The sequence below is a fragment of the Hetaerina americana genome, unplaced genomic scaffold (genome assembly GCF_022747635.1).
Source record: "Hetaerina americana unplaced genomic scaffold, ioHetAmer1.1.p SCAF_1, whole genome shotgun sequence".
NCBI classification, from domain to species: Eukaryota; Metazoa; Arthropoda; class Insecta; order Odonata; family Calopterygidae; genus Hetaerina; species Hetaerina americana.
In genome coordinates this window covers 11,736,638-11,750,479 of record NW_027286069.1, presented here as the reverse complement: position 1 = coordinate 11,750,479, position 13,842 = coordinate 11,736,638, and the positions used below count along the sequence as shown (strand labels likewise).

At 43.4% G+C, this 13,842-nt stretch overlaps 1 protein-coding gene across 1 annotated transcript in view; it reads right to left on the bottom strand.

The window, feature by feature from the left end:
* Positions 1–12,635, bottom strand: part of LOC139688226 (integrin alpha-PS3-like) — a 60,299-nt gene extending 47,664 nt beyond the window's left edge. The window contains exon 1 of the mRNA XM_071585667.1: positions 12,368–12,635. Coding sequence (XP_071441768.1) covers positions 12,368–12,534 — 167 coding nt within the window. The 5' untranslated portion in view covers positions 12,535–12,635. The remainder of the gene's footprint in view (positions 1–12,367) is intronic.
* Between the last annotated feature and the right edge of the window lie 1,207 nt (positions 12,636–13,842).

Below are 13,842 nucleotides of genomic sequence, written 5' to 3'. Positions count from 1 at the left end.
AAGCCTGGACAATAGTGGACCTAGGAATGGAATGCCCTTAGCACAGAATTTTTTCATCTACAGATATACAGGTACAAGTAAGAGGGGGAGTAATGAAGTATCTTTGAACATAGTTAAATGTTATATTAAATCCGCTCGAAATAGACAGTTAAAATAGGCGAAAGTCTTTAGATCCATCACAAAATCAATGGAATAGAAAGTTTGCTGAAAAATATTAAGCCTAATAAATCCGCCGAGCCCGATGAAATACCTGCTCGTATATTTAAGGATCTAGCTTCGGAAATTACGCCGTCTCTAGAAATAATATTTAGGAAGTCGCTGGTAGATCACAAGGTTCCCAGAGATTGGAAAACGGCTAACGTAGCACCAATATTTGAAAACGGAGACAAGGAGGAACCGAGCAATTACAGACCTAGATCCCTCACATCCAATTCGTGCACGGTTATGGAACATACTATATAGTTACTAGTTATGTCGTGAGACACCTTGATAATCAGGAGTTATTAATGAAAAATCAGCACGGTTTCCGAAAAGGTAGATTCTTCGAGACACAACTTGCGCTTTTTGTTCTTGATATTCTTACTTCGGGAGAGAGCAATGTTCCAGCGGACGCGATTTTTCTAGATTTTAAGGAAGCCTTAGACAAAGTACCTCATAGTATCACTCACAAAGCTAGAAGCATAGAGTATAGATAACAATATCCGTGGTTGGAGTTAAGACTTTTTTAATGGCCGGGTACAAAGCATAGTGATAGATGGAGTTAGATCATTTGCAGTAGAAGTTACTTCAGGTGTTCCCCCTGGGAAGTTTCATCGGACCTCTGTTATTTCTACTTGACTTAAATGTGATGAAAAGGTCGTAGAAAAATGTTATCTGTCAATGATTAGGCCTCATTTAGGATAAATAATGTAAGTAAATGGGATCCACACGAAATTGGATTACTTGCCAAATTGGATCGCGTGCAGCGTCGAGGAGCTAGATTCGTAAAACGTTTTTACGATCAACTTAGTAGCGTATCCAAAATAATAGAGCAGCTAGGGTGGGAATCACTCACGGAGCGAAGGTTAAATTACAGATGGACGCTCTTGTGTCAATTGGAAGAACGTCTCTTTAGCAGTGATGTTGAAAATGTATTATTTCCCCATGGTACCACGGTAGGAGAGATCATGTTAGTAAAATTAGAGGGATTAAGTGTGGAGCAAATAGATTTAAGATGTCATTTTTTCCACGATCAATAAGCAATCATAATTACGATGTCCGACCGCGGTGGGGTGATGTTCGGGTAGAAATTGGTCTTATGTGTGTTCGCCCCCCGCCACACACCCTGGTGGTGGCTTACAGGGTATATAAATAAAAAAAATCGATGAACACAGACGTTTAAAACATCACGTATCACAATTTGAGATACTTGTAAACAATCAAGCCGCATGTCAATATTCAACGATTACACTAATGGCTAATCCACACCTGCCCTCACCCCCTGCCAAATACCCTCTTGGCGGCTTGGAACTACTAGTTAGATGCAGATGCACATGTATACTGCTGATAAATAATGCTAGATTATTAGAAGACAGACATTCGGTGACAGTCTTGGTGATAGCTTTTCTACTCAACAAGTAAAGCAGATAAAATTGTAATAGATACTCAAGTAAGGCTCTTTTACACGCTGAAAAGTCACAATGTCGGAAATCCGAGAAGACTGCGATTTATTGAGAATTCTTCAATTCCTCTGGTTTCACTCTTCACCAGGGAGTGACGTCACCCTTCTGCCGGCAATTGATCACCCTTTAAACATCTTTGTCTTGGAAACGTCAAGCTTCATTTCCTGCTCCCAAATAACTATAACGGCGAATCGAGTCATCAGCGTGACTCGATCCGTACTATATTCCTCCTCCCCCCCCGGTACACCATACGTGACAGACGGGTGTGTTTTGCAAGATAGTTTGGAAATGCAACAACTTCCTTGTTCAATCGACGGCATAAAGGTGACGAAGACACAGCTTTCATCGCTTTCGTCGATCTCTTCGGAATGATTTTTTGCTCGATTATGATAAAAGAAGAACATCGATTAATCGTCTTCCGAGTATAAATATTTCATCAAGAATTTTTAGTTCTCAGATTTCTCCGATCAAAAATTTTTTTCTCCGACTTATTTCCTCTGCACGACACCGAACTTAATATGTATAATTTCGCGCGAGACTCGTATATATATATATATAGTACAATACACAGTAACACATAATATAGAAACACAAAAAAAGAGAACACTCACACGTATTTTCTTGATATTTCGACGGAAACAATCCGCCTTCCTCTGAAGATATAGAAGTAATGCCATTACTTCTATATCTTCAGAGGAAGACGGATTGTTTCCGTCGAAATATCAAGAAAATACGTGTGAGTGTTCTCTTTTTTTGTGTTTCTATATTATGTGTTACTGTGTATTGTACTATTCGCCACTTCCGTGTTACGTCTATGAAAGATTATATATATATATATATATATATATATATATATATATATATATATATATATATATATATATATATATATGTATATGTATATGTGTATATATATGTATATGTATATGTATATATAATGTATAACACTTAGCACTAGTGGACACAGACAAAAACACAGAAACACACAAAAAAAGAGACTCACTATTTTTCGAATTTTCGGTGGTCGTTGCCACCTTTATCAAGGAAGAGAGGGACAGAACTGAAGGGAATACGAGGGCTGGAGCGATGGATGGAAGGGGAAGGTGGGGAGGGAATTCCGAAGGGACGGGTTTGGAGGGGCAGCGTTAGAAGGGTGGGGAAAATGTAGAAGGTGATGGGGGTGGAAGGGGGATGAAAATATAATTAGAGCAGGGTAATTAGTGCCTAATATTGATTCCTGGCCAGTTCCAGGACTCCAAAAGCCAGATGAAGGATTGCTCTAGTGTTTTCAGTTTCAGAGGAGGATCAGAGGGTGGGAGGGATGCTATGATGGATACACTATAGCATTTATCAAATGGAGTGTTGTGTTCGGAGGCGTTTTGGGGATAGGGAGCATGTCAATTAAGGAAGAGTTTTTGCATGAGGCTCGGTGGTTGTTGATTCTGATATTGAGGGGTGTGGTGGTTTGCCCAATATAATAGGCAGGGCAAAGTTGGCACTTCAGAAGGTACACTACATTGCTAGAAGTGCAAGTAGAGGAGGGAATTGGTGGGAGAGAGTTAAAAAGCGGGTGGGAGAGGGATGGGATTTTGGTTTTGAAAATAGGGCATGTTTTACATCTGGGTTTATTGCATGGCGTTGGAGTGGTTTTAGGACGGGTTGGGGATTTAAGGAGTGGATTTGTTGATTTGAGGAGATCGGATAGGTTGGCGGGGCGTTTGAAAGTAACTGAGGGGCATTTGGGAAAAAGGTTGGCGGTGGCATTATGATTTTTTAGGATAGGGTAGAGGTCTTTCAGGATTGATCGTATAGATTCTTCTTTCCCTGTGCCGGTTATGGTTTCCCAGGAAAACCTGGTACCCGAAAATTCACATAGCTTGGGTGGAGCTGCAGGTGCCCAGAGTGCCTGGCCCGGGAATCGAGTCCGGTCAGCAGTCTAACGCTCTACCCCCTGGACTACCGCGATCAACATATATGTGACGTTTCGACGGCACGGTCGTCATCATTAGATGATGAAACGTCAAAACTACGTTAGTGAGTATATATATACATATATATATATATACATATATATATATACACATATACATATATATACATACATACACATATACATACATATATATATATATATATATATATATATATATATATATAGACACACACACACACCAACAACGAATTCTCAGAAATTCAGTCATAATTTCTCCTCGCAGTCACGATGGAATGAATACCTTTACATTTCGAAAGGATTTCGGAGAAAGGTGAGGAAGCAAACGCGGAAGACAAGATGACTAGCTCCGAATCGTCGGAGGAAATATCGAAAAAGAAGCATGCAAGGGAACGTGCAAACGAATAATAGACATCCGGAATTCGGTAAGCTAATGTCGCAATTTCACTCCGAATACGTTATTTACACCATTTCGCTGTTCGCTTGACGCATTCGCAACCAAATTGACAGGGGCATTTTTTGGCATAGAGAACCAAGAGTGATTACGTCACTCCACACCATGCTGAACATCTCGCTGAGCTACTACGTGACGGCAATACGTTATATTATCACCACGGTCTGGCGCTGGGACCCTCGAATCGGTTATAACCTCACCGGCCTAACCGAGCAGGAGGCCGTTTACCTAGTTATGGCGAACACCTCGGCGTTCTCTTGACATGCCAATGAAAAACACATTTTTCAAGCATTCTCATACCACCTGGAGGACATTGAAGTTTCATTTATCCGTAAGTTCGGCTTTGTTACAATGGGAAACACGAAATTTTTGAATAAATGTACCAATTGAAATAGCATTTTCGGCGGATGATTGCTTCGCTAAAACGATAGATTAAAGAAATTATAAGATTTCTTTACTCCATACCAGAAGCCCTCCTCTCGTCCTACTCAAAGTTCTATAATTTCTATAATGGGAATAACATACAGTTTTTTAATAAAAATATTCAGAGCGTTAGAGCGGTTTCCATATCCAGACAGATATATTGAACTTTTGAGACAAACAGTTGCATCCAACTTCATTTCTAAAATGCAGCTTCTTCTATATTCCTCTCATTTTTCATGTACTAGCCATTTTTCTTGCACATGCCTTGCACACTGGCGGCCATATACCCTCTCAACTCCATTCAAAGTTTTTCCTAATATCTGACCATCTTGTAGAATTATACTTCGTCAAATACTCCTCCAAGTTAACGAATACTACATATATTTGTCAATTTAGACGCAAATTATTATAGTTATTCATGTACTTAAGTGACCGTAGGACTATTCCGCCTTTCTTTCAGAAGTAGAAAAATTTTTCTGATAGACTCTAGTCAAATTGTTTCGATTTACCTCTCGACTGATTGATTATTTGTTTTGATATCTAAAATGTATGTTACATCACCAGAGTTCACGCGCTCTGAACAATTAAGCATCACGGATCACCCAGAATCGCAAACATTGCGCCCTCCTTGATCCCCACTGGCAGGCTTCCAATTTTTCATAGCATGATTATTACAAAGAAGGTATCTTTAGCTTCACTTCGGAGCACCCTTTTCTCCGCCGATTTTCTAGGCTTTCAGCGCCAGTTTTTCCTTCAGATCTTCTTTTCCCTGCTCTTCTGAATAAACTTCCCATAATAACACAGTCCCAGCGGTCCTCGTCCACTTCGCACTCGTTAGTTTCTGGAGACAATTCCTCCATTTCCTCCTCCCCTTTATTCACCGTCTTACCTTCCACCCTCAAATTCGCACCACAATCTCAGCATCAGAATTGCATTGCATTCCGCATTCCTTAATACAAAGAGTTCACTAAACAACTTTACTTCCGCAAACATTGATATGGTATAATCGTTTGTCCATTGGTGTGTCTCTTCATCCATTTCGCATGAATTTTCTATTGACTTTTTGCTCATTTCCAGGGCTCCGGTACTAATTTTCTTCCTTCCGGCGAGAAGCTCTTATTCACGCCGTCCGTGGGCGTGCGTCATGACTTGGCATCCATGGCGGCCTGGTGTCAGATCTATCTCTCACGATTTCTCCTTAGCTCTTTCGCAAATTAACTTCTTCTTCCTTCGGCATTTCTCTCTGTCCTCATCAACAGTTCTTATCGACAGTCTTGATCAATCTCTGCGTGGGTGTTTTTCTTCAGGTTTTTCGACCCCAGCAATCCCATGCTCCATTACGACTTGTATCTTATCCCCTACGCCTTATTTCAGTGAATACGGCTGTAAATGACCTCTACGCCGTAGTCCCATGTTTTCTGATGCTCTCAGCTGTTTGTCTTCCTGTCACTCTCGGCATCTTATAATTTTCTGTTCCACTCCGATGTTTTCCAATGTGTGCTGCCATATTCCCCTTCTCGTAAAAACTCACCCAATTCACTCCTTTGGAGTTATGTTTCTCGAGCGTGAACTATATCATGCCCCTTCACCCTTTGCCTCCCTATCCAGCCCTAATGCTCCAAGAAAGTAATGCAATAGGCTCTTCATTTTCTTCCAGTGAAACTGAAGTGCGGTGAGGATATATCAATGTGGCTGTGGCCACCCACAAATCATCTCTATCCTATTGTAATGGAAACTCTCAACATCCTGGGCGCCGACAGGGGAGTGTGGAAGGGAACATAATCCCCCTCTAGATTTTCGGTGCTCTCATCCTGAGCATTCGTTAACCCGGCCATTTAAACCTAGGGAAAGTGCGCTGGAGCCAAAAGAAAGCTCATCATAATGTAAGGAAGGGAAGTAATGATTAGCGAGGAAGATTCGCTTGTTTTCATCACACGCGCTCCTAACCTCCTGGCGCTCATGGACAGTACGGCTCTTCATTCTTCACCCTCATCCCTTCTTCAATAAACGCATAATCAACTTCTCATTTCCGGTGGTGTTCTGCGTATTTCCTCCGATTGAAAAATGAGCACTTCGAGGTTTCGTGCCAAAAGGGAATACCTTCAGTCATTGAACAAGCGATCATTAGTTGACGCGAGAAGTCGCGAGGCTCGTGGTTGTACTCTCCCTCCATGCGAAGACAATGGTCACAGATTCTGAGAGCCTTAGCGCTCTCCCGCTAATTCGTCTCTCTAGTCTACAGTGGATAGAGCCCACCCGAATGGTAAATGCACCCACGAGACACCTTAAAATTGTCAACGTTGGCTCCAAAAGCTTTTTGCTGGAAGGAAGGTGAGTGATTAACCGCGTGAAAAAAATTTTCTCAGGTTTATCCAAAAAGTAGTTATTAATTACGGAAAATGCACGCGGGCTATTCAATAAAGAGTTGATGATCATTTTTTAATCGTATAATTTACGGTGCAAAAATGTAATGTAATGCTATGTTGTTAGCTTAATGAGCAAATCACGTGTGGTATGCGTAATAAGTATACATGTTTAACTGACTTGACTCTAGTATTGCGTCAGCGGCAGCCGTTGCAATTTTAAACATGTTCAGTGCATCTACAGCAACGGTGGAGATAAAATATAGCCGCGGCCTATGCAATGCTGCGGGAGGCTTATGGAGAATCTATTCTTTTCTATAGCACAGCTAAAAAACGTATTTATTATTTAAAGAGAAGAGATAATCAATTTCAAAGGACGGTGGGCCCATCGCTCGAGCTATAACGGAAGTAAACATTCGCACCACTGTGACCAGTGTGAGAGAAGATCATCAAATAACGCTGAGAGCACCATAAAAAATATTGGAAATTTGATTGGGGCCAACCCAGATGTTAGCAGTAGAAAAATAGCACTTGAGAGGTGTTAGTGTGCGCTGACTCCGGGACTACTCATACCCAAACAACAAAGATAGTCCACGGAGTGTTTTTTTAAAGCTGGAGTTGACGTTAAAGGATGAAGAGGATTGTCTTTCTAACGTTATCACTTCTGCTAAAATTGGATACATAAATTTTATCCTGAGAGCAAACACATCGATAATCGGAGCAACACATACACACAACTTTAAATGGGGATAGGAATGAACTGAAAATTCTCCAAGGCCATACCAATCTCAAAAGGTAACATTTTAAAGACTGGATGCCGCACCACGTTAATTAATGCACGGCCGCACTTCGCAATTGTTTCCGCTGAATATTTCGCGAAAATTAATGTGAGATGTGTTCCTCATCATCGCTATAGTTTAGCTACTTAGCCTCATATGACTCTTTATCGTGCTCCAATATGAAAAGACACCTTCGTGGAAAGCGCATTTCATCATGACAGGTAGTGGTAAAGGCGAGGTGATTTGAAGGAACTATCAAAAAATCTATTCGAATAGGAGGCCGTTTACGCGGGAACACCTATGCCTTCTCTCTCCATGCCAAGACCCTTGCTTCCAACATACAACGAATGCGTGGAAACACGTGGAATAAATGCCTGCGTCCAATGGGAACTACTTTGAGGGAGGAGAACGTCAAAACTTGGAGGATGAAATAAAGATATTATGATAAAAAAATTAAGAATTGGAGGAAGTCGAAATAATAGCAGATGCAGAGCAACAATGATTTCGTAGCTAATGACAAATTAACATTCCTTCATTATACTAGTATTATGAGTTCCCAGTCCAATTTATAAGTTTCCACTAAAGCCAAATTTTCCAAAAAGGTGGTGACTGTAGGGAGAGGGGAGGCGAATAAGAAAGGGGGAAGTTGGTGTGTGGGAAGGGGATATTGGTGCCCACTCTCCATTTGAAGGTGATGTAAACCATCGAAACTTGGGTCGCAATAAATTAAGTTCCGGTGGAGGAAAATAGCAATTAGTGGTCATTCATCATGTTCCAATTCCATTATATTCCGCCTATAACTTCGTAATCGATCCTATTCCAGATCTCCCACTATTATGAATACAACCCAAAGGGCCAAAATCACAAACCACCACAGTTCTCCATCCTGAACGACCCCTTATCGGTCACTGCATTCTAGTCACGAATAATTCTGGTTACTCACCATTCCTATGCGAATTATAACCATAAATAGCAGTGCGACCCGCATACTTAGGGTTGCATTTGATAATTAGATATCACGGAGTACGTTAAGCTGCTTTCAAAAATTATTCCACTGTGCGTATCACACATTTATCTGTTAATTTCCGACACTTTCGGGTTTTTGAATGGCGTATGATTGGTGTGACCCTACCACTCACACAAGTGGTTGGTCTTAGAGAGCCAGACAAAGGGCATCATCGCCTTAATGAAAACATTTTCCCAACCACAGACATTCAGTCCTCATAATGATTCATTCACATGCATTTTCCAAAACGCTTCCTAGCGGCAGAAATGGTAGGAGACAAAACCATTGATAGTGACATTGAACCATTTTCTCACGTACGAGTTGCCGAATTTGACTGTACAAACACGATCCAGACTCGGCTCGCAGGGTATAACTCTGTGATGTGGATGCGTATTGCAAATCGGATGAAGTTGGGGGCTTGTTAAGGTGTACATCTCTCGGGCGACCTAGCTAGGTGGGAGGGAGAGGGAGTAGAAACGGAGGCGGTAACCTCAAGTCCCGGTGGGTAACAACCGATGGAACGCCCTTGTTGGGATCTTTATCAGATAACATGTCATGAACTTGCTCCCACTCGGCACACTCCATCCTCCGACTCGAGACTTTCCCTTCTCCTCGTCCACGTCCGGGGTGTCCCAGCACCCCCTGCCACACCCGCGCCCTTAAGGAACTCGCCTGGACATCGCGTTTGCCTAAAAGTCAACAGCGCCGTCGTTCACAACCTTTGCAACATAGCAGTGCGACAACTTTATTCAGGATCTTGTACTTCACGAAGGATTACTATCGTGGCGTCATTTTAAATTGCCTCGCAGGGTTAACAAAGAAAAACATGAAAACATTGAGAAATGGGCCCTTTCTTCCGTGGGCGGATGTCTATCCCACTCGTTTACTTTTCCGGTCGGTCTAAGTACCCCGCGTGCAGGAATTCGAGGTGGTTCCATCGCACCCGTTTGCGTGCCATTTTAAGCATTACAACTCGAAAGTATGCCGGGTAGATGGATTCCCGTGAACGCATCGTCACCCGCAACGCAGGGCGTGGATAAAAATACTGCCCTTCTTGCGAACGGAAAGTGAAAGATTCCGCCAGAAATACAATCGTCCAGTCGGGCGTGTCGATCCTAAGGGGGCCGCCGCCCTTACATCACGCCCATTGGACCTATTCCGACTTCTTCTACTCCTACACCTCCCCCCCCTTTTTGAAAGGATCATCGAGATATGAGCCTCCCCTCCCACGTACACATCGGTGATAACCAAAATGCATTTTAAAGAAAGGTGAAGAGGTTTGGGTGTGACGAAAACGCATTCATTCGTGGTAATACGATTGCTGCGCCATACGCATTCGTTTACCGAAAAAGTGTACCACTTTGAAAGATTTGTTTCGGATTTAATTATAGCTGTTAGAAAAATACCGCGTAGATTATGTGCAGAGTTGGGGACTTTTTTTTGTATTTTGAGAAATGCTAAAATAATTTTGACGCAAGTTTATTTAGTGAGTAATTACAGAATGTCTTCCATGGTGATTGAGGATATTTAAATAATGTAGTGAAATAATGCAGCAATAAAACCCACGTTAATGTCCTCTTTGAACCCTTCCACCCCATCAACCCCCGTATGGAAACTAAATGAAGGGCTCTCTCCCTCCCCCCAAACTCCCGACGCAATTGAAGGGCTGCAACCCCCCCCCCCCAGGAAACAGGCCGTCGAGCGTGACGGTGGCGAGAACTCTTCCTCGGGAGGAAGGACGTGGGCGGCCTCGTTTCTGACCGGGTGTCCGGCTGAGACACCTCAGAGGACAGGGCATCGTCTGTGTGTTGGAAATGCGTACATCAAAACATTGGCTTTCTTTCACTCGCGAAAAGTCCTCTCATCTTCTCTTGTATGAACCACTTTGGAATCCACCAAAATATTCCAGCGGGTGTCTTTGGAAAAATTAAATAGTTTCAATGGAAACTGCTGATGCTTTCTATGGATTCCCGTGGAAGAATACGATTAAATCTCCAAAAACAGGCCGACGATTTCCTATGACGCGTGCTACCTCGGATACCACCCCTTCGAGAGTTGCCTTAAACATTCAAGCGTAACCAGGAAGGCGGGCTTGAGCTCTTCTCCTCCTCCGACTCCCTTCCTGCCTCTCTTCCCGCCTCGAACGCCGGCCACAAAATTAATTTCAGCCAATAGGTGCCCGCAGCACTCCTGTCACTCGGAATAATTGAGAAAGAACTCTTGACCATGATGGTTTGGGGGGGCACACCATCGCAACTGTGTCGAACATTCGAATAAACAATTGCGTCTGAATCTTAGCTCGAAGACAATGTTCCACGCTCACTCGAATGTTCAACTTCTCTACTCACCTACCGCTCACATCTTAATCCGAATTGACCAGTTGCCCCTAAGGGCCTTGTGCGGTTCCGCAAATATTTGGGCACTTAATTCTAAACATCCGGTGAGTCAGCGCATAAAAACCATGCTGGATGTTGTGCGTCCTTAAGAATCTCGGGGAATTCCCGCCGCAAACATTTCAGGCCCGCACATTTACATACGCCCCCTTCCTCCCGCTTAAGTTCGAACGGCAAGAGCACAAGTGAGTGGCGACGGTGACGCGGAAAGACTAAACGTGACGATGTCATAAAATGCATTCCAAATGATGTCACGAGAAATTCTGCATTTTCGAGCGTCGAGAACCTGATAATTGGTGCCCTTATCATTGAAAGTCGAGACTATAATTCCGCACTTCCAATTACAGTAATTAACAACCATACAGAGGAAGCTAAGAGCAGTTGCCACTTACAGCAGACTTCAGCCGCCCACGGACGCTGACAAACTATCATCGTGGGAGTGGTAAAATTTGCCTAGGTCCTGGAATATTGCTGTACCAAGGTTCGAATCCATGCCAGATGAGTACCACAGGACGCGGTATCACATCTGTTTCGATGTAGCCGTTCCACTAGGAATAAAATCTTGCAGTTTTCTGCCACTGAAAAATTTAATATACCTAATTTCGATGCATTTACATATAATTCCGCCTAATACATTTGCGTATACATTTTTTTTCAAACGCAATTTACTTGAAAATTGAAGGTGTATTAAAAGACGAATGGTGAAAAGAACGATGCACATTCCGACTGAGGCACCGACACGAAGTGAGATTAGCTCGGACATGCTTATTCGGGTAAAGCCGCCGAGTCCTTATTCCACCCACTTTTGGCTGCTCTAAGCCGACACCTAACTCCCACACATTCGCCTAATCCCCAAGTGTGACTTCAACCTTTTAACATTCCTGCCACAAACCATGGTTTAAATTTTCGCATTCGAGAATGATAGCTGAAAATTCTTCGGGTTGACGCATCTTTCGAAATGACAGATTTAACAAAAGATAACTTTTAACGCCCACAGAAAAATTTAAAATTATTTTATCGCCCTCGCAAAAGGTTCAAGACAACAGTCATTAAACAGGGACACGAATCCTTTCGATTTGTTCAATTCCGAAATTGGATTCGACCTCCCTGGTTGACGACCAACGACAACCAACGACGCGCGGCCGACAGACAGGGTGTATTCGACAAAAGCATTCACGTGAAGACATCCCATAGGAGAATTAACTCGTCGAAAAGACTTGCGCCAGGGGTTTGATGGTCAGCCGATGGTTCAAATGACAGTCCGAATGGCAATGGGCATGAATCAGCCAGCCCACGGGCTTATCCCAGCCTCCGGGAAAGAAAGGAGGACTCCTCACCATGATCTCACTTTCGGGTGGGTCTCTCTGAGGAGGGCCACTGTGAAGCCGAAGTAACTCCCGGTCTGTCCCGCTGGGTCGCCGAACACCTTCGCGTGTTCCACGTTCAAGTTGAACGCCCCGACGAAGCCGACGAGCACGGAGCACCACAAGAGCAGCCGGCGCATCCTCACGGGGAGACGATCAAAAACACGCGATTCACCCCAAGAACAGCCGCCTGCCTGATTCCGGCCGGCGAGTTAGGTAGCAGCGCACACACGTCACAAGAGCCTTGATCCCACTGACAAACGCCAAGGCAGGACGCTCCGCTCCCGGACCCCCCCCCCCTCCTCAACCTCCAACTACCCCTCACTCGCCCTCTCCCATCGTACACCCCGTACGAATTCCCGTGAAGTATCGCGCTGCACCGCCCGCTTTGCCTTGACCAATCATTGGTCGCGAGTGTGAGGTAGTGATGTTACGTCATGGGGGGGAACCTCGTCCTTCTCACTCCCAAGGGCCCTTGCGGAGGGCGAGTGGGAGAGCGTTTGAGGGGATGGTAGTGCATCATCATCAGAGGAATCAGTCATGGAGAGGGGGGAAGGGGAGGGGAAACTTGTTGACTCGCGGTCGCCCACGCGAGGAATTTTTCGGAATTTTTCTCGGATTCCGGTCGACTACAATCACGATTATCGTCGTGTTCATCCGTCTGGAGCGAGACGAGACTGCGAAAGTCAAGTCCGCGAAAATATCAGATTTTCCCTTCCCTTCAAAATGCCCGAAGAATGCAGCTGTAACCAGTAGTACGCCGGATAATGACGGTGAAATAAAGGTAAAAAGGCGTTAGACCCTTTTCATTGTAGTAAAACAGAATTAGCAAACCCTCATAGTTAACCCTGTAAATAAATTTCCTACGCGTCGTTTACTTTCGGAGTAAGCGAAATAAAAAAGTCTGCTTTTAGGATAGAACCGGAAACTTCTTCCATACCTTCCCTTCCTCCAATACTTCTTTCCCCTCTGTCTAATCCATTCATTCATCGGACTGATGCGAATATTCAAATGTTCTAGCCAGCGTCAAAATAACCCTATTTTCGCAGAATTACGTCGTTCAAAACCTTACACGAATATCGTTGAAACGATGAGTAACATTCCATTAACAATTTAAGCACACATTTATGTACTGTAAAGAAGTATTCTCAAGTCTTCATATTGTATAATTCGAACAGTCCTTTGTAATTTGCTTGAATAGAGGAAAAATCCTTTTCAAAAGGGGAAATTTATGGATGAAAATAGAGATCCGGAGGAGGGGCTAGGTGTATATTACCAATAAATTAGTGAAAAACAAAAAACTTGCTGGGGAGTACTCAAGTTGGATCTTTTTTGTGTGATGTAGAATTCGTGCCCATAGTTGGGAATGTTCACCCGTTGTCATCCTCTCCTTCGCCAATCAAAAGCAACAACACAGCTTTACAAAGAGCACGACCGAATTCACCTTT